The sequence below is a fragment of the Trichechus manatus genome, unplaced genomic scaffold (genome assembly GCF_000243295.1).
Source record: "Trichechus manatus latirostris isolate Lorelei unplaced genomic scaffold, TriManLat1.0 scaffold00022, whole genome shotgun sequence".
In the NCBI taxonomy this organism is placed as follows: domain Eukaryota; kingdom Metazoa; phylum Chordata; class Mammalia; order Sirenia; family Trichechidae; genus Trichechus; species Trichechus manatus.
In genome coordinates, this window is record NW_004443958.1 from 8691717 (window position 1) to 8716283 (window position 24567).

Here is a 24567-nt window from a genome sequence, read left to right on the forward strand (position 1 = left end):
AGCTTTCCTGTCCCCTCCTGCCTTCTAGTCCTTGTCCCTGGACTGTTGTGCCCCATTAGTCTTGTTTTGTTTTATGGGGCTGTCTAATCCTTGGCTGAAGGGTGAACCTTCGGAGTGACTTCGTTACTGAGCTAAAAGGGTGTCCAGGGGCCATACTCTCGGGATTTCTCCAGTCTCCGGCCAGTAAGTCTGGTCTTTTTTGTGAGTTAGAATTTTGTTCTACATCCTTCTCCAGGTCTGTCCAGAACGTTCTGTTGTGATCCCGGTCAGAGCAGTGAGTGGTGGTAGCCGAGCACCATCTAGCTGTATTGGACTCAGACTGGTGGAGGCCATGGTAGCTGTGGTCCATTAGTCCTTTGGACTAGTCTTTTCCTTGTATCTTGTTTTCTTCATTCTCCCTTGCTTCCGAAGGGGTGAGACCAGTGGAGTATCTTAGATGGCTGCTCACAGGCTTTTAAGACCCCAGTTGCCTGTTATTTTGATTGATCCATCCTAGAAATGTGACGTGGTATCTCATTATGGTTTTGATTTACACATTTCCATGTGCTTATTGGCTATTTGTATATATCTTTGGGGAAATATCTATTCAGATACTTTTGGCCACCTGCTCACATTTAAGAGAGAGTACCAGAAAGCTGATTGGAACCTTTGAGTGCATACCTGGAGCTTGTTGACTGTGATCTTCATTTTAGGGTGATCTTGCTGGACATTGCATTAAGTGACACCCAATGTTGGGATTATTTAATCTTTCCTCTTGCAGTGTTGGTGTTTCCAAAAGAAGTCTCTGTTTTGCTATTTGGCTGCCAAAATTCTGTAAGCTAAGTAGGGGAAGAATGGTGAGGGTACCTCAATATTTAGTATATAAGCATTGCCTTAATCTACTATAATCAGTTTGAAACCCCACAATTCTTGTCTGATATCTCCCAGGCCAGAGACACCTTGTTTTACTCTCTCCAGAGAGTAAACCTCTAGTCTACTTTTGGACTGGGGAGAGGACAATCACTTGCCTGAATAGAATAAGTTGGGGTCAGGAGGCCTAACTGCTTCTCAAATAGACTTTCAAGCTATCTTTATATTCTCCCTTTGCTTCACTTTCAGTGCTATCTGGAGCCACCATTCCAGAGCCTTCTGGAGGGGCTTGCAGTATAAATTGTATTGCTTCTGAACTTCCTTAGCAGTTGATAGATTGAAGTCAGTTACCAGTTGTTCATCTGCTTTCAAAATTCAGTTGCTGTTCTCTCTTCTCCCAGATGTTAGTCCTTATAGATTTATGCTACTTAAAACTTTTTAATCTCATCAAGTGGAATTTCAGAAGATAGTGAAAATAAATGCTTATGTCTAATTCAACAAAAAGGACCCTGCTTCTATTTTTAATTTCAAAGACTTCACAGTTTTTCAACCTTCACTATAACCCTCACTTGATTTGTTTTTTAAATGTACTAGAACGTGTCTTAGCTGACCTTCGCTTACCTGACATGCCAGATTCGTGAATGCACTCTATTCCCTCTGTAAAATATATTACTAGATGCCCGTGAAAGAAGCAGAAAGCTACTCTTAGAAATATCTGTGCACTTCTGCTCCCTCCAGTTGAGTTGTGTGCTTGCCAGGGGTCAGTTTATTCCACTTGAAAGAAATTGAAGCTGGAAATAGTAGTTAATGCATGGTGGGTGTGGTTGTATAATAACTCTAGGGAACCACATCAAAAGTTACTTAATGAATACATACAAATTTTAATTTAAAAGTATTTATGCCTTGTGAGTATATCACTTTTTATGATTCTCTGCTTTGACAGCTTTGTTAACTAACTGAACAACTGCCCCCAAATGTTTTGGGTAACAGGTGAAACTTCATTAAATCCTAGGGTTCAAATGAATGGTTCTGCCATGTTTTGTGCTGAATTTTCACATAGTTATATAATTAATTGTTTTTGTTTAGTTCCAGATATTGAAGTGAAAGGAGAGTGTTCTAGCTATTATTTCTTGTTACAAGGTAATGGCAATAAAAGATGTAAAGCGACATTGATTCACTCAGCCAACCAGATCAATGGTTCATTTGCGCTCAGTTTAATTCATGGAAAGATGAAAGCAAAGACAGAAGAAACGAAACTGAGTAAGTGTTAACTATAGGTAGAAAAAATATTTTTATGTTTGTATGTGTTATTAATGTATGTGATTTTAAGTTGGAGAAACATTAGACATTAATGAACTTATTTTCCCCAAACTCCAATTCCCCGCAGTAAATTTACCTTTTATTTTAGACATACTGTAAAATATTTTTACAATTTAGAGTGTAAAAATTTAAATCCTCTTATGTTATACCAAGTAAAATTTAGTAGGTCAGCCTATACTTCCAAATAAGAAATTTTTAGTATTTTCTACTTTAAACACGTATTTTTCTTTAATTTATCTCTTACTTTCATTTACTTTATCTATTTCATTGCCTTTCTCTTTTCTCCCCAAACTCTATGTTTTGATTTTCTATTGCTGTATGACAAACCACCCTAAAGTTGGTGGCTTAAAACAACAGTGTATTATTGTTGCTCATGGTCCTGTGGGTTGACTGAGCTCAGCTGGATAGTTCTATTTTGAGGTCTCTTAGATGATTGCAGTCACGTGGCAGCTGGGGCTGGAGTCATTTGAAGAGGATCAGCTAGGCTTGGTGTCCAGGATATCTTCTTCACTCATATGCTTGGCTTCTGGGTTAGGATGGCTGAACAGATGACGGTAGACTTTCTCTTCACGTGCCTGTTCTTCATAGCTGACTTTGGCTTTCTCACATCATGGTCTCAAGGTAGTCTGAGACTTCCCCATGATGGCTGACTTCTGTTAGAGCAGTTGTTCTAGGGGACAAGGTAGAAGCTGCAAGGCTTTTATGACCTAACCTCAGAAGTCATGCAGTGTCACTTTTACCATACCTTACTGGTTACATGGAAAAGTCCAGATTCATAGTGGAAGGGACTATACCAGAGGTTAATCGCAGAAGATGTGGTTCCCCGGGGTACATCTTTAGAGACCAGCTACTGCATCCCATCTGTGTTTTCTAAAGTAGTTTCAATAGCTGAGCAGGTTGAGGAAGATGCAGGAAATTCTACTCTGCCACCTAAATTCCCTCAATTTGAGAAGCAGGTCAAAGTTTAAAATGCAAAGTAAGTTAGTATGCTTATTTTCTGCTCATGAGTTATTATTATTTTACTTTGAAATATGCAATAACAAGGGAGGTAAGTGATTGTCTTTTTTCTCTTTATTATGTTATAACATATTTCCTGGGAACTTAGTATTAATACTTTAATATTGACTTTTTCTACTTCTCAGGCTTCCCTTTTGACTTCTTGTCACTTCCGCATTTTTCTGGGGAGCAGGTGGTACAAAGAGAGAAGCAGTTAGCCAGTGTACAAACTTTGGCTTTGAAAGAATGTCTGAGTAAGTAACAATTTGTATGTTTCATCGTACTGTAAGAATGGTGGCTTGTTCAGAAATAATACGTCTTCATTTTCACCTAAGTTTATTATACTTGTACAGTTTTTTAGGTACTGTAAGTCGGAATCAACTTGATGGCAATGGGTTTGGGTTTTGTTTAGTTTTGTCTTTTAAGTGGGACACTCATTTATTAAACTATTTTTGCATAGAGATGATATGGAGTAAAAGATCTATATTTTCTTTTTTTTTTTCCAGATTCAGTGATTTTCAAATGGGTGAAATATGAATATAGAAGTGTTTAAATTGATTCAGTTAACTCATTTATATGGATTAAACTAAAGAATATAATGGGAACAACTTTCCTTGAAAAAAATCAACTTTTCTCAGTATTAATGCAAAGATTATAGTACTTGCAGAAAAACAAAAAGTTGTTCAAAAAGATTTCCTCAAAATTATCAGCAAGACATGCAGTAAGAAAAAAATATTTATAGTAAACTAATTACTGCCTTCTCACTATTTCCTTGAGTAGTACATAATCAGAAAGAACAGCTAGAAAAGTTTGCAGAAAAATGTGCTCACAGCTCAACAATAACACTGTATTCAGCCACTTTGTTTTTTAAAATAACACAAATATCAAATTTTCTTTTAGGATTTAGTTTATTTTCTTAATAATACTTTCTTTTTATTAATTTTATTTACTTTCTTTTTATCAATAGTATCTAATACTATTGTATTAAAATGATGATATTTGAAATTTAGACTTTTATAATTTATATTTTGCCTGATGTTTTTGGTAATTTATAACTTTGGTATTTAGAAATATTAAATATTTTATTCCACTGATTTTTCAAGACAAAGCTTAAGGATGCTGAACAATTTTAAATATTAAATAAAAGACTATTTATGTTTAGTATGATGTAAAATAAATACCAAACAGCAGTATTGTCATTTTCTCCAGTAGTACAGTCACTACTCTTAAGCTCCTCGCATCTTTTTTAATTTATAGAGAACCCAGTGCAAGCCTGATGGATGTTCATTCTACTGATACTTTTAGATATTCTACTTGTCTATTTCCCTTTAGTAAGTCATTAGTTATTACTAGCTTTTTAAGGAATTGTATTATTTACTGTTTCATTTTTAGATTTTAGTCCAGTATTTCTCTCGCAATGATTTTTCTGCCACTTGTATTCAGTCATTTGTGTGGAGATTATTTTTCTCCCTAGTTAAATGATCCTGCTTGTAACCTTATCAGACTCTATCAATTTTCTATTTCTCAATTATCAAGGTCAATATGAAGTCTTAGCCTGCTCTCCAAATTGTCCAATGTTGTAATATAATTGATAGTTTTAATAAACGTAGGTCAGGTTCATAATTTAAGTATATTTTTAGCATTAGTAAAAATGTAAGGGCCAATCTCTGAAGCACGTTACTCATTATGCATCTTTCAGAAGAAAACAAACCATTGATTATTTTTCGTTTTAGAATGGCTCCCAGCAGCAGATTGTGCAGAAAATAAAGAGCAGCTTTTTATTCTCACTAAGAAGACTTAATAAAAGCTGCATATATTACAACTCTCACATTACCATACTAATGTTCTTGACTACAGAAACCATGTGTTACTTATCTTGGGTTAGCTCTGGAAGGACCCTACCAATATCCACGTTGGTGTGGTGGGATTTTAAGGAGGTGTGTATCATAGAATTGATACTCAAGTTGGTTTTAAAGTAGAACCTTGAGACAGACTCCTTCCTTCTCAGCCTACTTCCTTGCATTAATTATGTACCAACCTCACATAATGTGCTTTGTTCCTCTCTCTAAGGGCACAGCACAGCACGGTGCTTTGCAGGCGACGAGTACTCAACAAATGTTTGTTGAATTGAATTCTCTATGAATTTGTAGGTTACAACCTTATTATGGAAGAAAATGTTATTAGCCTAGAAGCCTTCTAAAATTAAATACTTTTATCAAAATAATATATAGGTATAGTTTAAAAATTCATCTGGTACTAAAAAGCTTAAAAGGGAAAATTAGCAGTATCCTACCACGCCTTCCCATCCTTCATTCTCTCTATCCACAGCCAGCTACCCTCAGCTCTTCCAGCTTGTTCTCCTGTTACTTTCTTCATTTTTCTGCTGCTATCTCTTGATTTACCAGCTTCAGACATTATATTAACTTCCCACTGTGGATGATAAAGAATTAGCTTTCCCACATCTTTTTTACTTTCCTTTTCTACGCCTTACAGTGAATTCATGAAGTTTGGTTAAATCAGTGGTTAGTTTTAACATTATTATAACCAGATGGAGCTACATTGCAAATGAAAGATTGATTGAAGGATATGGCTTTTTATAGATTTGTGGCCAGGTGAACTTTGTCATACTTATATCCAGAATTAAACTTTCCCACGGAGTCACTGTCAGAGCTAAGCAACTGCAGACCAACCCTGCAGGGCAGGATGCTTAACACCTTGCAGAGAGCTTACATCCTGAATACCAGCTAGCTCAGGTAAAAGGCAGAGAGGAGGGGGCTGATCAGAGCATGCCTCCTTTCTTCTCCAGATGAACTCAGTGAGTGATTGGACTGGGGCTTTGGGGAGCTGGAAGTGTTCCTGAAGGCAAAGTCCTTGCACATGTCAAAATAAGGCCAGGGTAATGAAGATCCCCCACACTCTCCAACAGCTTTCTTTAAATATCTAGTGATTCTTTCTGTCCTATTTTAAATTAGAAGTTTTATATGACCAACTCTAATTTATTATCTGGCAAGCTTTGCTGTAGGGTAGTGGGGTGACAACTCGACATTTTTGTTGTGAGCTTCCTAGGGGTAGGACTGGGAATCTGACCTTTTAGTATGTAGACTTTTATTTAAGTCTTTAGTTTTAATCCCAGCCTGATCACCTTCCACTGCACTTGATATTTCAGAGTCTGGGACACCTCTCTTTCAGTTTCGACCAAAAAAGAAAGCAGAGTTGCCTGACTATGAAGGCTGGAGGGCACGGTGGGGAGCTGGAGTTCTAACTGCTCCTGATACGTGCAGGCCTGTTTTCAGCCCAGTACCTCACTACCACCTTTCTAATGCCTCATGGGCAGTACCCCTCAGGAGGCACCTCTGCTCTGCTGACTTAACTACTATGCCCCATCATCTTTCTATCTTCTAAAAATTTGCTGAAAGCTGCCAGTATTTCTCATTTTTGCTTTGCTCTGATTTTATGTTTGGGGACGAATAAATAGTTGCAAATGGCCAAGCTGCCACATTTAACTGAAAGTCTTAACAGGTTTTATTTTTCCCATAAATCACTAACGTAAGACCATTTTTAATGCTCTGTATAAAATTTGCAAACTTTTATAAACTCCTCATTACTGTTTATCAACTTTTTGTTGTTAACAAATTATATCTGTTTATCTTACATAACTGGAAATTCTGCCATTACCTGCAAATGGAATTATGATGAAAGCAGGCCTACACAGAAATGTTAATTTGCTAGAGAAGTTCACTTGTTTCACCTTTGAAAAATACTTCCCATAAAAGAGTAGTAGATGAGCTCTACAAAAACTTAAAATAACAGTCATATGGTTAATTGTATCAATTTGTTGTCTTGCAGAAAGGAGGAAGTTGGCAAAGCAGCCTGAAGCAGTTTCTGTTGATGAGCTCAAAACTTTGTTAATACTCACAAGGGAACAATTTTTAGATCAGTTTAATGCTATTATTCCTAAAACAATTCTAATAAAGACAGACAAAATAAAAATCTCCAATGTGTTAAATGGTAAGTTTTTTTATTACTTTAAATTTTGGTTTTTTGTTTTTTTTTTTTTTTTGTATGTGAGATCTATAAAATGTGTTGGTTAAATCAAAATATATTTTATAAATTGAAATAATGATATATATTTGTATATACAAGTATGTGTGTATATACAATGAGCTGTATTTCTCATCATTTAAACATTTTGCTGACTTCTTGCATTAAGTATATTCAGTGTAATTGTTTTTGAGCAGAGAAAAGAGTATTTTAAAGTGATCCCTCTCTTACTACTCTTTCTAAGCTGCTAAAGTTAGTGAATTTGTATTAAGCTATATTTTCATAAAGTGAGAAACGTAGAATCTGTACTATTAACTTAATATAACTAAAACTACTATGCGAACATGCTGCGTATTTGCCATTTGTTATGGCAGGAACAGTCACCAAACTTCACTGGGGGAGCCAGCACTCATATTTACTTTCATTTCTTCCAGTTTTCATGGTTTCTGTTTGTTGCAATGTCTTTGAATAGAGTGAAGCTTTTTGAAATCTTAAGAAAAATTCAAGGACTGCCTGATAATTTTTAAAAGTACAGAACAATTTTTCGTTTGTATTGAGAATCATTTTTATTCCATAGATGAGAAAATGACCACAGAATAGTTAGTGATAATGTTTGTTAAGTGCCTTTTATGTGTTTGACACTGTGAAAGAACACAAAGAAGTGAAAATTTTGGTGCTTGGCTTTCAAGGGGCCAGTGATCTATTTGGAAAACAAGATGTAAATACAGCCTATAGTTCCATGTTCAAGAGCACGGCCTCTGGAGCCAGACTGCCAGGGTTCAAATCTCATTTCTGCCACTTGTTAGCTAGATGCCTTTATGCAAGTGATTTAAAGTCTCTGTGTTTCCACTGTTCTGTGTTTAAAGTGGAGGTGGTAATATTACCTACTTTCTATTATTGTGAGGATTAAATGAGTTGATATATGAAAGGCACTTAGAACATAATAAATGCCAAAAAAGTTTTAGCTGTCATTTGTATTCTCATCATTGTTATATATGAGTACGGAAGTTACAAAGTTAAATAAATAGCAGTACAGAGTTAATATGAAAGATGTTGGAGACAGTATAAAGTTGGTTATAAATGAGGGGTGTGTTCAATAAGTGAGAAGCAACTTAGCTTTGTGGTTTCAGCAAGGGCTCTGGAGCAGAACTGAAAGGCCACTTACTTGCTATGTGTCCTTAGGCAAGTTTGATAATCTCTCTGTACCTCAGTTTCTTTATATTTAAGTTAGGGGTGAGTAGGTCATTTTGAAATGAATTATTTGTGTATTGCTTAGAAAGTTGCCTGGCATGAAGTAGGTGCTATATATTTGTTTGCTAAATAAATGAATACGAATTTAAAGGAGAAGACTATAACTAGGATAAAATAGTTACAGAAGGCTTTGTTAGGAGCAGAAGGACTTGATACAGGTTTTGGGTGATGCATAGGATCTATGTAGAGAGAAGATAGGGTTTTCTAGGTAGAAGGAGCAACATACTCAGAGTCATTGAGATAAGAATGGGCAAACTCAGATCAAGAGAAAGATTGGCTTAAGCAGAGGATGTGTGTAGGACATAAGGGTTGGAAGACGAAGGGCCCAAATAATTGCAAGGCCTTTAATATAAGTTTATGGAAATGTATCTTATAGTTACCTGTATAATGTAAAGTTTTAGGACACTGTTAACACATGGAGCTATTGGAGCACTTTTCTTAAAATGCAAATCAGATCTTGTCACTCCCTTGCTAAAATCTTTTGGGTTGTTTTCCATTGCACATAGAATGCATTATCCTTAATATGGCTCGTAAAAACCCTGACTGATATCTGGCCTAGTGCTTACCATATTTTTATGCAAATAATGCGTGCCTTCTACATTTGTTTGCCAACTGCACCCTCCCCCCCGAGGTATTTTCATAAGCGCTGCTATGCCAATTTTTTTTTACAAGTTGCTATAAAAGAATTAGCATAGTACACTTATAAAAATACCTCGAGAGTGGGCACAGTTGGCAAACAAATGTAGAAGGTGCGCATTATTGCATAAAAATATAGTATTTTATCTTTCTCTAGTGACATGCTTCTGTTTCCTTATTACTACATAGAGGGTCTTACCGTTTTTGGACATATTACATTCCTTTTCTTTTTAGGACCTTTACACATGCAATCTGCTTTGTCTCGAATGTTTTAATCCAGTCTTTACCTGATTAACTCCTAGTTGTTCTTCAGGTCTCAAAAGTCTTCCAAGGCCATCATAAATTATTTATTTTTTGTATTATTTACTTTTGAGAATGGCACAGGAATAGGCAGTGTTTTCATTCTGTTGTACAAAGGGTCACTATGAGTTGGAACCTCCTCAACAACACCTAACAACAACATCTTTTGACAATGAGATAATTGATCTCTTTTTAAAAGATAGGGAATTTTTCTGGACTTGTTGCTAATTTCTGTTTCTGGTATGAAAATCACATAGTATATGTAAGTGCAGTGCAACTAATACAAGAGGCCTTTATGTACACAAATAAATGCACACATAGAGATTCATGTCTGTATTTTAAAGCAAAATTAAGCATGTTAACAATTTTTGGTATTTATGTGTATTTTTTCTCTTTAGATGCCATCCCATTGAAACCTGATTCTTCAAGTCGAATGGAAACCAATACTCTGGAATGCCCAGAAAGGCATGTTCTTCAAAATTTGGAAACCTTTGAAAAAGCTAAACAGAAAATGAGGTAATACTTAAATCCGTTGTGAAGAATGTTATAGTTCAGTATTTTTAAATGAGCTTTTCTTAATCCTTCAATTTTTTTTATGAGATATTAGTTTATAGTCTTAGTATAATTGAAATACGTGTTTACTGTATAAAGACAGGTAAATAATCAATAGAGTAGTATATCAATTAAAAGGGAAATGTGCTCCTCCTTCCCTTGATCTCTGCTTCTGCTTTCCAGATGTTATCATGTTAACATTTTGTTGTGTAGCTTCCTAGCCCATCTTCCATAGATATATACAAGGTATGAATTTATTTAAAAGAAAAAATTAATACAGGAACATGTGAAATGAAGCAAACGTATCCTTCTCTTTCAATGCAGGACCTTGTCATACAGAGTTTGGGTTTTATTTTATGTATTTTGGTAAGGTATTGAAAGATTTTATACCAAAAAGTGATGGTATATTGTGCAAAAGTTACTTTTGCTCTTTTGTGAATAGATCATAGGGGGGAGAGATTAGAAGCAGAGAGATTATTTAGGGGCTTTTTTCTGCAAGCTAAGTGAGAGATGACTGTGATCTTAAATTAGAGTAGTAGCAGGACACAAATTTGTGATGTATTTTAGTGGTCAGCTTGATGATGGAATGGTTGTGGAGGAGAGGAGAAGAGAGGTATCAAAGATAATATAGGTTTCTGGCTTGAACAATAGAGTGGATGGTGTTCTCATTTATAGGGTGAGGAAGATAGGTAGGAAGTTGGGGTAAGGACAGTTTTGGGGAGAAAAACCAAGCGTTCTGCTTTGGGCATGCAAAATTTAATCTATGAACAATCCAAGTGGAGATACCAAGAGACCTGGAGGAGAGATCTGGAACTTAGTTTGGAGTTATTGTTAAAACGAGGTTTTTAAATACATGACAGTGGAGGAGATCACTCGGTGCAACTTTAGAGAAGAAAACAGGGCTTATGATCATTGCCTGAGGATCTCTAAGGTTTACAGAAAGAAGAGTGAGAAAAGGACAAACGCACTGTCTTCGAGTTGGTGCTGACTCATAGCGACCCTATAGGACAGAGTAGAACTGCCCCATAGAGTTTCCAGGGAGCGCCTGGTGGATTCAAACTGCCGACATTTTGGTTAGCAGCCATAGCTCTTAACCGCTACTCCACCAGGATTTCCAGGTTACCCGCAAAACAACCTCAACTTCTTGCCCATCAGTTTTAGAAGATATCATTTAACTTCGCACTCTGAAAGATGGGAAGTTAACACCCCTATTTCTCTCTGCTTTTAGCCTCCCTCTACCTCAGAACCTTGTATTATTTGCAATAGGCAGTTCTTTTTCTTGAAGTCATTTTTCTCACATCTCTCTGACTTCCTACTTTAATTCGGACTGACTCATTCTACCCTGTCTACACAACTGTTATCCTGGAATTTCTTTTAATTACATTTCTAGATTAGGCCTTTATTTTCTTGGATCCCATGTCTTAATAAGTCTGACGTCAGATCGATTTTTTTCCCTTAATAATTTATTCTGTCTCTGAAAAACTTTCAGTATTTTTTATTTACCTTAATGCTCTGAAATTATATCTTTTTTTTTCAGCTCTGGGAAATATTCTTCTATTATTTCTTTGATAAATATTCCCTCTATTTTTTTTTCCTTCTCTCTCTGAAATACCTGTTTTAACTAATGTTAAATGTTCCAGACTGATTTCTCATTCAAATGTACTTTTTCTGTCAAGAATCCATCACTTTCTCTTTTCTGCTCTATGTTCTGAGATATTTTTCTTGACCTTTGCTTTCACCCCTTCTGTTGAGTTTTTTGGCTGTCATCTTTTAAATTATTGATAACTCTTTCTTGTCCTCTACCTGGAAGTTGTTTTTTCTGTTCCTTAAATGATCTCGTCTTCCTTTGGATCCTGCTTTATTTATTCCTCTGTGATTTTTCTCTCATGTGTAAATTTTCTCCAGTATCTGGTGGTCCTTGATTGTCTGTTCATAGCTAGGAATTTAGGACTAGGGGCCTTGGGTAGCTGGCATTGTGTTTTCTCTCTGTATCTGTAGTCTTGTTCCCTACTTGCTCTCGCCTGAGTTAATGTTGGTGGAAGGGGGAGATGTGGAGTAGAGCATGTCTGGCAAGCTTTACTTTAGTACCCCTCAGGGTAACAGCAGCCAAGCATCCTGGACCCTTCACCAAGCCCCTTTTAAAACCGGCTGGGCTTTATTCTGGGGCATCACCATCAACACTGGGACAGGCACGTGGCTCTGTGTTTTCAAAGAGCAGTTTCTCTGCTTTTAACTTGGAGGTAAAAGCACGGGGGTGAAGTGGGGCGGGTGTAGGAGGCTGGTACTTGCACAGTTGTTCTATATACAGGTCTTAAAATGTATCACCTTGACTTCTGCACATTGCCACTCTCTGGCCCCAAGTTTGGAGTCTTGCTGTGGCTTTGTTAGGTGGGAAGAAGAAGAAAACAGAGTCTACTTTTTTTTGTAAATTTCTCCCTGGTTCTGCCTGAGGCTCTTGCTCTATTTTATCCCTTTCAGAATTTTATTGGTCCACCATTTTCTCCTTCCTTTTCCAACCCTGTTCTGAATTTATTCTCTGGTACTTCAACATTGTGATTACAAATTGTTTGGGTGGAGAGGCTAATGTGTATATTTAATCCACTACCTTGAACTGGAAGCTTATTTGTCATTTAAGGTCCAGGTCAAATAAGACCTTGTCTGTTAAGCCTTTTATAAATGCTGCAACTGAATGTTATGGTCCTTTTTTAAACACTCAAGGACTGCGTTACTATATTTTTCACAAAACTTATTTTACCTTTTCTGTCTCATTCTACGCTGGTATATTTATCTCCTCTCACTCTCTTTACCTCCTTTCTCCCTCTTAATTCTTCTTTATAAATTAATTTACAGGCAGGGATTATGGCTCTATAAATTATCATCGTTTCATAAACTGTCAACTTACTTTTTAGTGCAAGTATAGTGATATTTAGAAGGCACACAATAAATGCTTGCGGACACTTCAAAATGTGGGAGACGCCATCAAATTCATGTTTAGGGGCAAAAGATGTTGCATATTTTCTAGATTTGTTTCGTGTTAAAGCAGGTTTAGCTGGAGAATAAAGAACCATTATACAGCGAAATTTAGAAGCCGTAAGATTTTGGTTTTATACTAACTCAGTCACCTGTTGTGTGGCTTTGTTGCTTACCTTTAAGATAGGGATAACAGTCCCAATTACCATATTCAGAGTATTGAAAATTTAGTGAGATAAAGGATGAAAAGTACTTTGTAAGCTTGCAAACACTGAACAAAATATTGCCAGTGCTGTTCTTTTTTTTTTTTTTAACCTAAGATATATCTTTGTAGTTTTATTTAAATTTGTAGGGGTTTTAAATTGCTTTGCTATCCTTGTGTCCAAGGTTCTATACAAATGCAAATTATACATTTCCCCATTGCATCTAACCCGTAAAATGATTGAGAGTAATATTCATTAGGAAACCTTTGTGAGTCACTATTAGAGAGTAGCTCTACAGAAATTAAATTAAACTCATAATGCAGTTCCTGCCCTCCTAGTATATAAAGTTCAGAGAAAATATTTGAATGTTTTCTTGTTTGGCTATTTTTATTAGGTTTATATTTTCAATTTTAAAAAAAGAGAGAAAAATAGGAAGGGCAAAGAGGTACTATTCGTACGTTAATGTATAGAAATATCAGTCTGAAACCATAATGGCAACATCTTAATCATATAATTATCTATAAAAATGTTTAATTTGAGTAATAAAATAATCAGGAAATAGCCTAATTAATATCAAGTCAGGAAATTAAGGAATTTTCTGTACAGAAGAGAAAGGTTTTATATTTTGCCACGTTGACTGGGTAATATGGTGACCTGTGACTCAATGCGTGATAAAACCTTCAACCTTCTTGAAAATAAAAGATATTCTCCTTTCCAGTTTTTGAAATTTTCTATGAACTTTTTGGTTTATGGAATAGTAGAGTGGAAATGATGCCTAATTTGGAGTCAGGAAATCTAGATTCTAGTTCTGACTGTCATTTTAAATCGTGTGTCGATCTGGGTCTGTAATGTAACCTGTTGTGTGTTAATATCTTTATCTGAAAAATAGGAAAAATAATATTTGTTTTTGGAGGGTTGGCATGCTCATTTTCACTTTACAAAGTACTTTTCTTCAGATGTTACTTCATTTTGAGATAAGACCTATTCTGTCTTTTTTAGGATGTTTTGTGAGATTATGCAGTATATTGTATATATAAGTATTTTGAAAAGTACTGCTCATATTTCAGGTATTACAATGATGATTCAGTGCTTATTCATAATGTCATAATCATGGCTAGAAGAGACCTTGGAGATATTTCTGATTATTGTCTCATTTCATGGTTGGGCTTCAAGTAATCTTTCAAGTTCATAAAAAACTGGAACATTCAGTACCTGTCCTCAAAAATTTACAATATTGTGGGATTTCAGAACATACAAGAGAGTTCAGATTACATTTTCTGGAATTGATAACTTTACACTACTGAATAATTCATCATCCTATCATTTATGAAGAATATCATTACATTTATGTTATTTAAGTGATAGTATTATTGACATGTTAACTGCAGATTTTACTGTGACTTAGATTGTTTTTTATACTTTGATACTAAATGATTTGCAAAGATTTTACTTTGTTTTTTTTCCCTAAATGTGTAGTTTCAGTTTTCTTTGTGTATTTTTCTAGTTGCTGCTCACATCATCTTTTTCCGACTATGGTGAATACTAATCCACCTTTAATAAATCTGTTAACATTATTTTCATAGAACTGGTTCATTACCTCATTCATCTGAACAGTTGCTGGGCCACAAAGAAGGTCCACGGGACTCGATAACATTATTGGATGCTAAAGAATTGCTTAAACACTTTACCTCAGATGGATTACCTGTTGGAGATCTTCAACCTTTACAAATTCAAAAGGGGTAAGTTATAAACTATTATTTGCAACTAATTTTTTTAGTAATTATTTTTAAATAGCATTGCATCTCATTTTCTCTGTTAATTGATGCCCAGTGCTACTTAGGCAAAATTTGTAAGTTTGAGCCTAGTGTTTATCAGTTGGCTTCAGTCTTCACGTTTAACCTCAGCCAAACGTTCTACTGTTCTTTGGTATTTTGTGTGAAACAGGAATAATAAAAGTAACCTCAACATATTCCCTACAGAAGTCAATTACTTCATTCTTTTTTATACAAAGGACAATATTTTTGAAGAAAAACTTAGAATTTGACTCTGTGAGAATTTTTTTTTTAATCCTCTTTACTGTGTTACTCTCTAGTTTTTTATTTTGCTGATAGTTGGCATGAACATTGTCAATCATGCCTAGTAGTGAAGAAAAGCACAGCATTTTAGCCAAAGGGAATGGGAAAGTATAATAAAAATACTTTTGAATCTGCAGTAATACCGTTAAGACTTCACTGTCCCCATGAATAATTTACATCTAATTTGACTTCCAAGACAACTGCCACTACATTACTAGTTAATAAATGCTGGATGTTGCTGACATTGACTAAATTATAGTTAAAACTGTGTCATTCCAAATACTTGTAAGAGAGAATTGAGAATTTTCTCATTACCCTCAATTTCTCTATGATTGTTAATCCATAATTTATAAAACTTTTTTAAAGGACCTTAAAAATTACAAAGCGCTTTGATTGCTTTTACAAAGCTTGTTTGGAATTATACTGTGATAAATCTTGGTTTTGAAGGGAAATTTTGAGAAAGATTTATTTGATGGTAGTTATACAGGACAGAGTAGAACTGCCCCATAGGATTTCCACAGAGTGGCTGGTAGATTCAGACTGCTGAGCTTTTGGTTAGCAGCCGAGCTCTTAGCCACTGTGCCCCCAGGGCTCCAAAATAATATTAGAGGGAGAAAATGCAGAACAGAATTCCAAATTCTCATGGAATCCAGACTTCGTAGAGCCATAGAGGCTGGATGAACCCCTGAAAGTATTGACCTGAGATAATCTGTAAACCTTAAACCAAAAATACTCCCTGAAGTCTTCTTAAAACCAAACAGTAGGTTAGCATAACTAGTAAAGAATGTCTGCCTTGAGCATTATGCTTTTTTTTTTTAATTTTTATTTTTTAAAGTATTTTATTTTGATATTAGAGAAAATTTACATAGCAAATTAAATTCTCGTTTAACAATTTCTATACATATTTTTCAGAGCCCTGGTGGCACAGTGTTTAAGAGCTCAGATGCTAACCAAAAGGTCCACAGTTCAAATCTACCAGCTGCTCCTTGGAAACCGTATGTGGCAGTTCTACTCTGTCCTATAGGGCCGCTATGAGTCAGAATCGAGTCGACAGCAACGGGTTTGGTTTGGTTTTGGTATCCATATTATTCATTGACATTGGTTACACTTTTCACATGTATCAGCATTCTCATTATTTCCATTCTAGTTGTTCTATTTCCATTAATCTGGCTTCCTTGTCCCCACTTACCTTCTCTACTTTGGTCTAGGGTAAATGTTGACCATTAGGTCTCATTTCGATGATTGTTTAGAGGAGCAGATAGGTGACTTCTGGGAGTGGTTTGAGTTCCAAGTTTAAAGGGCATCCCAGGGTGATAGTCTCAGGGGTTTCTTTAGTCTCTACCGGTCCAGTAAGTCTGGCCTTTTTAGGAGTTTAAATTTTGTTCTACATTTTTCTCCCATTCTATCCGGGACCATCTGTTGTGTCCCTGGTCAAATGGGTTAGTAGTGGTAGCTGGGCACCATCTAGTTCTTCTGATCTCAAGGTAGGTGAGTCCATGGTTCATGTAAACTATTAGTCCTGTAGACTAGTTTCTTCTTTGAGTCTTTGGTTTCCTTCTTTCTCTTTTGCTCCAGACTGGAAGAGACCAATAGTTGTATCTTAGGTGGCCACTCAAAAGCTTTTAAGACCCTAGATGCTACTCGCCAAACTAGGATGTAGAACATTATCTGTATGAGCTATGTTATGCAGGTTGACCAAGTTACCCCCTGAAGACTATGGTTCTAAGCCCTCAAACTCAGTAACCCCATCCTGCAGGGTGTTTGGTTATCCCCAGGAAACATCCATAACCCTATGTGCTTTTTTAGATATGATATCTATATAGCACACACAAACATGTATCTACATTTGCCTATAGACACACCTATACACGTGTACCTGTATATTCATATGTGCTTGCCTATACATATATAAGCATACATGTGCAAACATGCCCATATTTTTTGGTAATTATTAGTGTTGTTGCAAAATTATGTATGTTGTGGCTTTTACCAAAATTGTCCCTTATGCTTGTGTACTTCTTAGTATCATCTTTTAGCTTGGTCAAGGTGACTTCACCCTTATTTGGTATTGCCTTACCTATCACCAAAACTATGAGTTGGAAGAGACTCGACAGCAGTGGGTTTGTTTCATTTTTTTTTTGTTTGTTTTTCACCAAAACTAACAAGTGTCTACTATCTAGAAGGTGATTTCCCCTCCCATCCTTGGTACCCACCAAACAATGTTGCTTTCTGTATGTATACCAATTCTTGTCTTTTTGTAAGAGTGAGATCATTCAGTATTTGTCCTTTCGTGATTGACTTATTTGGCTAGCATAATATCCTCGAGATTCATCCATGTTATGGTATATTTTGAGAACTCCATTATTTTTTATGGTTGCATAGTATTCCATTGTGTGTTTATACCACAATTTATCTGTTCATCTGTTGATGGGCAGTCAGGTTGTTTCCATTTTTTTGCTATTGTGAATAATGCTGCAATGAACATACCAAAACCAAAAAAGCAAACCTGTTGTCATCGAGTTAATTCTGAGTCATAGTAACCCTATAGGACAGAGTAGAACTGCCTCATTGGGTTTCCAGGGAGTGGCTGGTGTGTTCGAACTGATGACCTTTTGTTGGACAGCTGAGCTCCTAACCATTGTGCCACCAAGGCTCCGCAATGAACATTGGTGCGCATATATCTGTTCGTCAGTAGTTTTAAATCTGTAGTGTATATACCTAGGACTGGGATTGCTGGATCATAGGGTGTTTCTATTTGTAGCTTTTTGAGGCGGCACCATACCATTTTCCATAGTGGTTTAACCAGTTTACAGTTCCACCAGCAGTGGAGCAGGGTTCCAGTCTCCCCACAATCTCACCTGCCTTTGTTGTTTCCTGTTTTTCTGATCAGTGCCATTTTTGCAGGGGTGAGAAGGTATCTCATTTTAGTTTTGATTTGCGTGCCTCTGATGGCTAATGATCATGAGCATCTTTTCATATGCTTGTTGGGCGCTTGAATGAATGTCCTCTTTGGTGAAGTGTTTTTTTTTCATGTTCATTGCCCATTTTTTAATTGGGTTCTTTGTCTTTTTGTTGTTGAGTTGTTGAAATTTTCTATATATTGTAGAGATTAGACCCTTATCAGATATATCATTCCCAGAGATTTTTTTCCCAATCTCTAGGTTGCCTTTTTACTCTTTTGATAAAGTTTTTGATGAGCATAAGTATTTAATTTTTAGGCTGTTCCAGTTATCTAACTTGTCTTCTGTTGCTCATGCATTTGTAGTTGTGTTTGGTAATCTATTACTGAAAAAAATTAGATCCCGTAGTTTTGTCCTTATATTATCTTCCAGGAACTTTATAGTTTTGGCTTTAACATTAAGGTCTTTGGTCCATTTTGAGTTAATTTTTGTGTATGGTGTTAGGTATGGATCCTGTTTCATTTTTCTGCAAGTAATCCATTTTGCCAGCACCATTCATTAAAGATACTGCTGCTTCCCCAATAAATGGACTTTGACTCCTTGTCAAAAATCAACTGCCCATTGATGGATAGATTTATTTCTGTCTTCTCAGTTCTATTCCCCTGGTCTATGTATCTGTTATTGAACCAGTAGTAGGCTGTTTTGATTACTGTGGCTGTATAGTATGGTTTGAGACTGGAAAGTGTGAGGCCTCCTACTTTGTTTTTCTTCTTCAGTAGTGCTTTGGCTATTCAGAGTCTCTTTCCTTTCCATATAAAGTTGGTGATATGTTTTTCCATTTCAGTAAAGAATATTATTGAAATTCGGATTGGGATTTTATTATATCTATAGATTGTTTTGGGTAGTATTGACATTTTCACAATGTTAAGTCTTCCAATCCATGACATGGAATGTTTTCCATTTATGAAGGTCACTTTTAGTTTTTTGCAGTAGTGTTTTATAGTTTTCATTGTATAGGTCTTTTACATCCCTGGTTAGGTTTATTCCTAGGTATTGATCCTTTTGGGAGCTATTGTAAATGGTATTGTTTTCTTGATTTCCTTTTTGGTTTCCTTATTAGTGTAAAGGAACCCAACTGATTTTTGTGTGTTGATCTTATATCCTGCCACTTTGCTGAATACTTCCATTAGATCCAGTAGCTTTCTTCTAGATTCTCTGGGATTTTCTATGTAAAGAATCATGTCATCTGTGAATAGAGATAGTTTTATTTCTTCCTTTCCAATTTGAATACCCTTTATTTCCCTTTCCTGTCTTATTGCTCTGGCTAGGACTTCCAGTACAATATTGAATAAAAGAGCTGATAGTGGGCATCCTTGTCTCGTACCTGTTCTCAAGGGGAAGGCTCTCAGTCTTTCTCCATTGTTGGCTGTTGGTTTTGCATATATGCCCTTCGTTATGTTGACAAATTTCCCTTCTACTCCTATTTTGCTCCCCCACATGTCTGTCAGTTTGTCGTACTGTGGGGGCTTGCGTGTTGCTGTGATGCTGGAAGCTATGCCACTAGTATTCAGATACTGTCCGGTCACCCACGGCAGACACGTTTCAGCTGAGCTTCCAGACTAAGATAGACTAGGAAGAAGGACCTGGCAGTCTACTTCTGAAAAGAATTAGCCAGTGAAAATCTTACGACTAGCAGTGGAACATTGTCTGATACAGTGCCGGAAGATGAACCCCTCAGGTTGGAAGGCAACACAGTGGCTGCAACAATGGGCTCAAGCATAACAATAATTGTGAAGATGGCACAGGACTGGGCAGTGTTTTGTTCTGTATTACATAGGGTCGCTATGAGTCAGAACCAACTCGAAGCACGTAACAACAGCCTATTTTGCTGAGAGTGTTTATGAGGAAAGGGTGTTGGATTTTATCAAATGGGTTTCTGCATCAGCCGAGGTATTCATGTGATTCTTTTCCTTTGTTTTATTTATGTGGTGAATTACATTAATTGATTTTCTAATACTGAACCATCCTTGCATTCTTGGTAAGAATCCCACTTGATTAAGATATATGATTTTTTTTTTTTGATATGCTGTTGAATTCTGTTGCCTAGAATTTTGTTGAGAATTTTGTGTCTGTATTCATGAGGGATATTGGTCTGTGATTTTCTTTTCTTTTTTTGTGGTGTCTATCTGGGTTTGGTATCAGGGTGATGCTGGCTTCATAGAATGTTGGAGAGTATTCCTTTTCTATGTTTTGGAAGAGTTTGAGAACAATTGGTTTTAGCTGTTCTCTGGATATTTGGGAAAATTCCCCAGTGAAGCTATCTGGGCTGGAACTTCTTTTGTTGTTGGGAATTTTTGATAAAATCTTCAATCTCTTCTTTTGTTATTCATCTATTTAAATTTTCTACCTTTATTTGTGTTAGTTTAGGTAGGTAGTATGTTTCTAGAAGTTTATCTGTTTCCTCTAGGTTTTCAAATTTGTTGGAATACGTTTTTTCATAGTATTCTGTTATGATCTTTATCTCAGTGTTGAATCTGTTGTGATGTCTCCAACTTCGTTTATTATTTTGGTTATTCACATCCTCTCATTTTTTTCCTTTGCCAATTTGGCCAGTGGTTTTTCTCTTTTATTGAAAACAACTTCTAGTCTTACTGATTCTTTCTGTTGTTTTTCTGTTCTCTATTTCATTTATTTCTGCTCTGGTCTGTATTTTTTCCTTTCTTCTCGCAGCTTTGGTCTTCTTTTCTATTTGTTTGAGTTGTTGGGTTAAGTTATTTTGGACCTTTCTTCTTTTTTAATGTATGCATTTACTGCTATACATTTCCCTCTGAATACTGCTTTTGCTGCATCCCAAAGGTTTTGGTATGTTCTGTTTTCATTCTTGTTTAATTTCACTTTGATTTTTTCTCTTACCTAATAGTTTTTTTTAGTAATGTATTATTTAGTTTCCATGTGTTTAATTTATTTTCCTTGTTCTTCATGTTACTGATTTCTGGTTCAATACTGTTATGGTCAGAGAAAATGCTTTGTATAATTTCAGTCTTTTTAAATTTATTGAGGCCGCTTTATGGCCTAAAATATGATCTATTTTAGAGAATGTTCCACGTGGGTTGGGGAAGAATGTGTATTTTTCTGCTGCCAGGTGGTGTGTTCCATATACGTCTGTGAGGTCCAGTTGATAGTGTTGTTTAGGTCTTCTGTGTCTGCTGATTTTCTTTCTAGTTCTGTCCATTGTCAAGAATGATGTGTTAAAATCTCCTGCTGTTATTGTAGATCTGTCCATTTCTCTCTTCAATTCTGTTAGAGTTTGCTTTATAAATTTTGGAGCTCTGGCACTGTTGCAGAAATATTTATAACTGTTAATGTCTTCTTGGTGAATTGACCCTTTAATCATTATATGGTGTCCTCCTTTGTCTTTTATAATGGATTTTGAGTTGAAGTCTATTTTGTGATATTAATATTGCCACTCCTGCTGTCTTTTGGTTACTGTTTGTTTGGTATATTTTTTTCCATCATTGGATTTTTTAACCTGTTTGTGTCTTTGTATCACAAGGTGTCTCTTGTTAGACAACATATTGATGGATCATGTTTGTTTATTCATTCTGCCACTCTCTGCCTCTGGACTAGTGGGTTTAATCCATTTACATTCAGCATGATTATAATTGATAGGTGTGGATTTACTGCTGCCATTTTGTTGCACCTTTTTATGGAGTTCATGGTTATTCTTCCTTCTGGGATGAGTTCTTTTTGTATATGGGTTTTCTTTTCCTTTCATTTGCTATTGTTTTTGTATTTACTGAGTCTTTTTACCATTATGCTCTTTTAAGAACTATCTATATGGGATCAAATTGACAACAGCAACTCGAAAGATTACATAGAAAGCTTAGGGGACAGTGAGTTTATGTTAATGGGGAAGGAACAACTCAGAAAAGGTGTGTGAGAATGGTTGCACAACTCAAAGAATGTAAATCAATGTCACTGAATTGTACGTGTAGAAACTGTTGAGTTGCTGTGTGTTTTGCTGTTTATATTCTCAATGACAACAACAATATAAATAATGTTAGAGCATGTCGCCTTTATTTGTATGTGTTCACTAGAGAGACATATAGGGAGCAACCCTGAAAACTTAAGGATCTTAATGACTCCAGGGATCTAAAGGTAGCATCATTAAGATTAAAACAAATTTGGACATTTCTATGTATACATGTAGAATTAGTGCCTGTTCGTAAACTTTAAAAATTCTGTAATTTGGGGGCAATTTTTCTTCTCTCATAGCTTTGAGAAATTGATAACCTTTCATATGGGAGTCAAGAAAGTGAAGAAGTACAGGTAGTCCCTAACTTAACAACGTATTCAAGTTACAAAGAACCACACTTAGGACCATCCAGGTTTTTTTTGTTTTTGTTTTTGTTTTTTTGTACATCTTATTGTTAGTAATATGTACTACATACAGTGTTGCAGCGTGTATCTGTAAGTTTATATGTAATGTTTCCAATCTCCAAAGACAAAGATCGGCTTTATAAAGATACTGATAATAATAAAGAAAACTTAAAAAAAAAAAATGAAGCATTTGACTTATGTCAGAACCGACTTACCATGGAGTAGTTGTCAAAACGGAACCCCATTGTAACTGGGGATTACCTGTATACACATTTCACCTCTTGAGTTACTGGGTTACTGTTGTTTCAGATCATTAGGCATGAACTGGCAGAGTAATGGGTTTGCTAAAATGAAATGATATAGTTTGTACTCTTTTTGGCCAGAATGTCTTTCTAGGTGCAGTGTAGGAGAGATGTATTTAATTCTTTCTGTAGTTTACAAGTGATTTTATTTAGGAAAGTTTGATATGATTCTTTGATGTTAGTAAAGAAGTGCCTCATTATCCAATGTGTCTTCTCTGTAACATTACAGTTGAAGGATGAGCTTTCATAGCAATGAATCAAGAACCTAGGGACTGGTATTAAATGTCTACCTGTGCAAGGAACCATCTAGAATGCTGTATGTTAAAGTGCAGGCATGACTCCTGTGCGTATACCAAAGAAATACTGAACATCGACAAAACATAGATTTACTAAATGTTTCTTCTAGAAAGAACAAGGTGTGAGTGAAATTAAAGAAAACTAAGTAAAGTTGCTGAGAGGGACTGAAGATCCGTGAAGATTCTGTATTATGCATTTATTCACTTTAATAATCAGTCATCAAAATACCCAGGTCATTGTGCAATTTATCAGTGTTACTTGTGGTGGAACACCAAAGTGGATACATTAGAATATAAATTCTATTTTCCAGTATTCATTAATTAGCATCTCTCTTATATTTTAGTGTGATAATTTCAAATGCTTATCATAGCACGCTAGATAATTTTCAGTGGACAGTTTTCATTACTAAGGCTGTAGGGGAAAAATGTGATAGCAGATTTATCCTTGGTACTCTACTGTCTACTTACCTTTCTACATACCATTTCTAAGTCTTCTGAATTCAAACTCTTGATATTTCATTCTGCTTATTATTATTATGTAAAGAATATTGGTTTATAATTCTTCCATTCCCTCCTAACCTGTTCTGAGTGATATACCATATTCCATTACATTGGAATAGTGATTCCCAACTGAGGCAGAGAAGGAAGGCACCTATCAGAATAATCCAGAGGGCTTTATCTAAATGCACTGACCTCCTTCTACCCAAGATTTTGATATACCCCTGCAGGTCTAGGGGTGGGAGGGGTAAGCATAAATATTTTTTATAAGCTTCCATCTGATTATTCTGATGTATCTGCTAGTTGAAAACCTACTACAGAAGAACCTAAATTATCAGTTACTGTCTATACCTCTGATATTTGTATGGTTGCGGACTCTTAAAGTAGGTGTCAAGAAAGCTACGTTCCAGGCAAAGAAAGGTCTGGGGCTCACGTGTTATACCAAAAACCAAAACAAACCTATTGCCCATCAAGTTGATTCCGACCCAGAGTGACCGTATAGGACAGAGAACTGCCCGATAGAGTTTCCAAGGAACAGCTAGTAGATGTGAACTACCGACCTTTTGGTTAGCAGCCGAGCTCTTGACCACTGCACCACCAGGGCTCCTCACATGTTATAGTAGGATGTAAATACTTCTTTTGTTACCAAAAATTCAAGTTCACTTTAATTATTCCCCTGCAAAAAAAGATTTAACTAGAAACCCCAAGAGTATGGCCCCCAGACACCCTTTTAGCTCTGTGGTAAAGTTACCTCCGAGGTTCACTGTTCATTCAGCCTGGGAGTGGACAGCCCCGTAAAACCAAATGAGACTAACAAGGTACAGGAGTCCAGTGACAAGGGCCAGAAGGCAGAAGGGGACAAGGAAGCTGGTAATAGGGAACCCCAGGCTGAGTAAGGATATTGTTCATGTGTTGTGAGATTGTTAACCATTGTCATAGGGCAACATTTGTAGTAACTGTTAAATGAGAAACTATTTTGTTCTGTAAGCCTTCATCTT

The 24567-nt window shown here is 36.0% G+C and overlaps 1 protein-coding gene across 5 annotated transcripts in view; it reads left to right on the forward strand.

Moving 5' to 3' along the window:
- MTBP (MDM2 binding protein) overlaps window positions 1-24567 on the forward strand; it is an 80233-nt gene that overhangs the window by 35191 nt on the left and 20475 nt on the right. For all 5 annotated transcript variants that reach the window (XM_004372978.3, XM_023728172.1, XM_023728173.1 and 2 more), the window contains exons 12-16: window positions 1936-2109; window positions 3312-3419; window positions 7012-7173; window positions 9792-9909; window positions 14702-14857. In XM_004372978.3, coding sequence (XP_004373035.1) covers window positions 1936-2109; window positions 3312-3419; window positions 7012-7173; window positions 9792-9909; window positions 14702-14857 — 718 coding nt within the window. The remainder of the gene's footprint in view (window positions 1-1935; window positions 2110-3311; window positions 3420-7011; window positions 7174-9791; window positions 9910-14701; window positions 14858-24567) is intronic.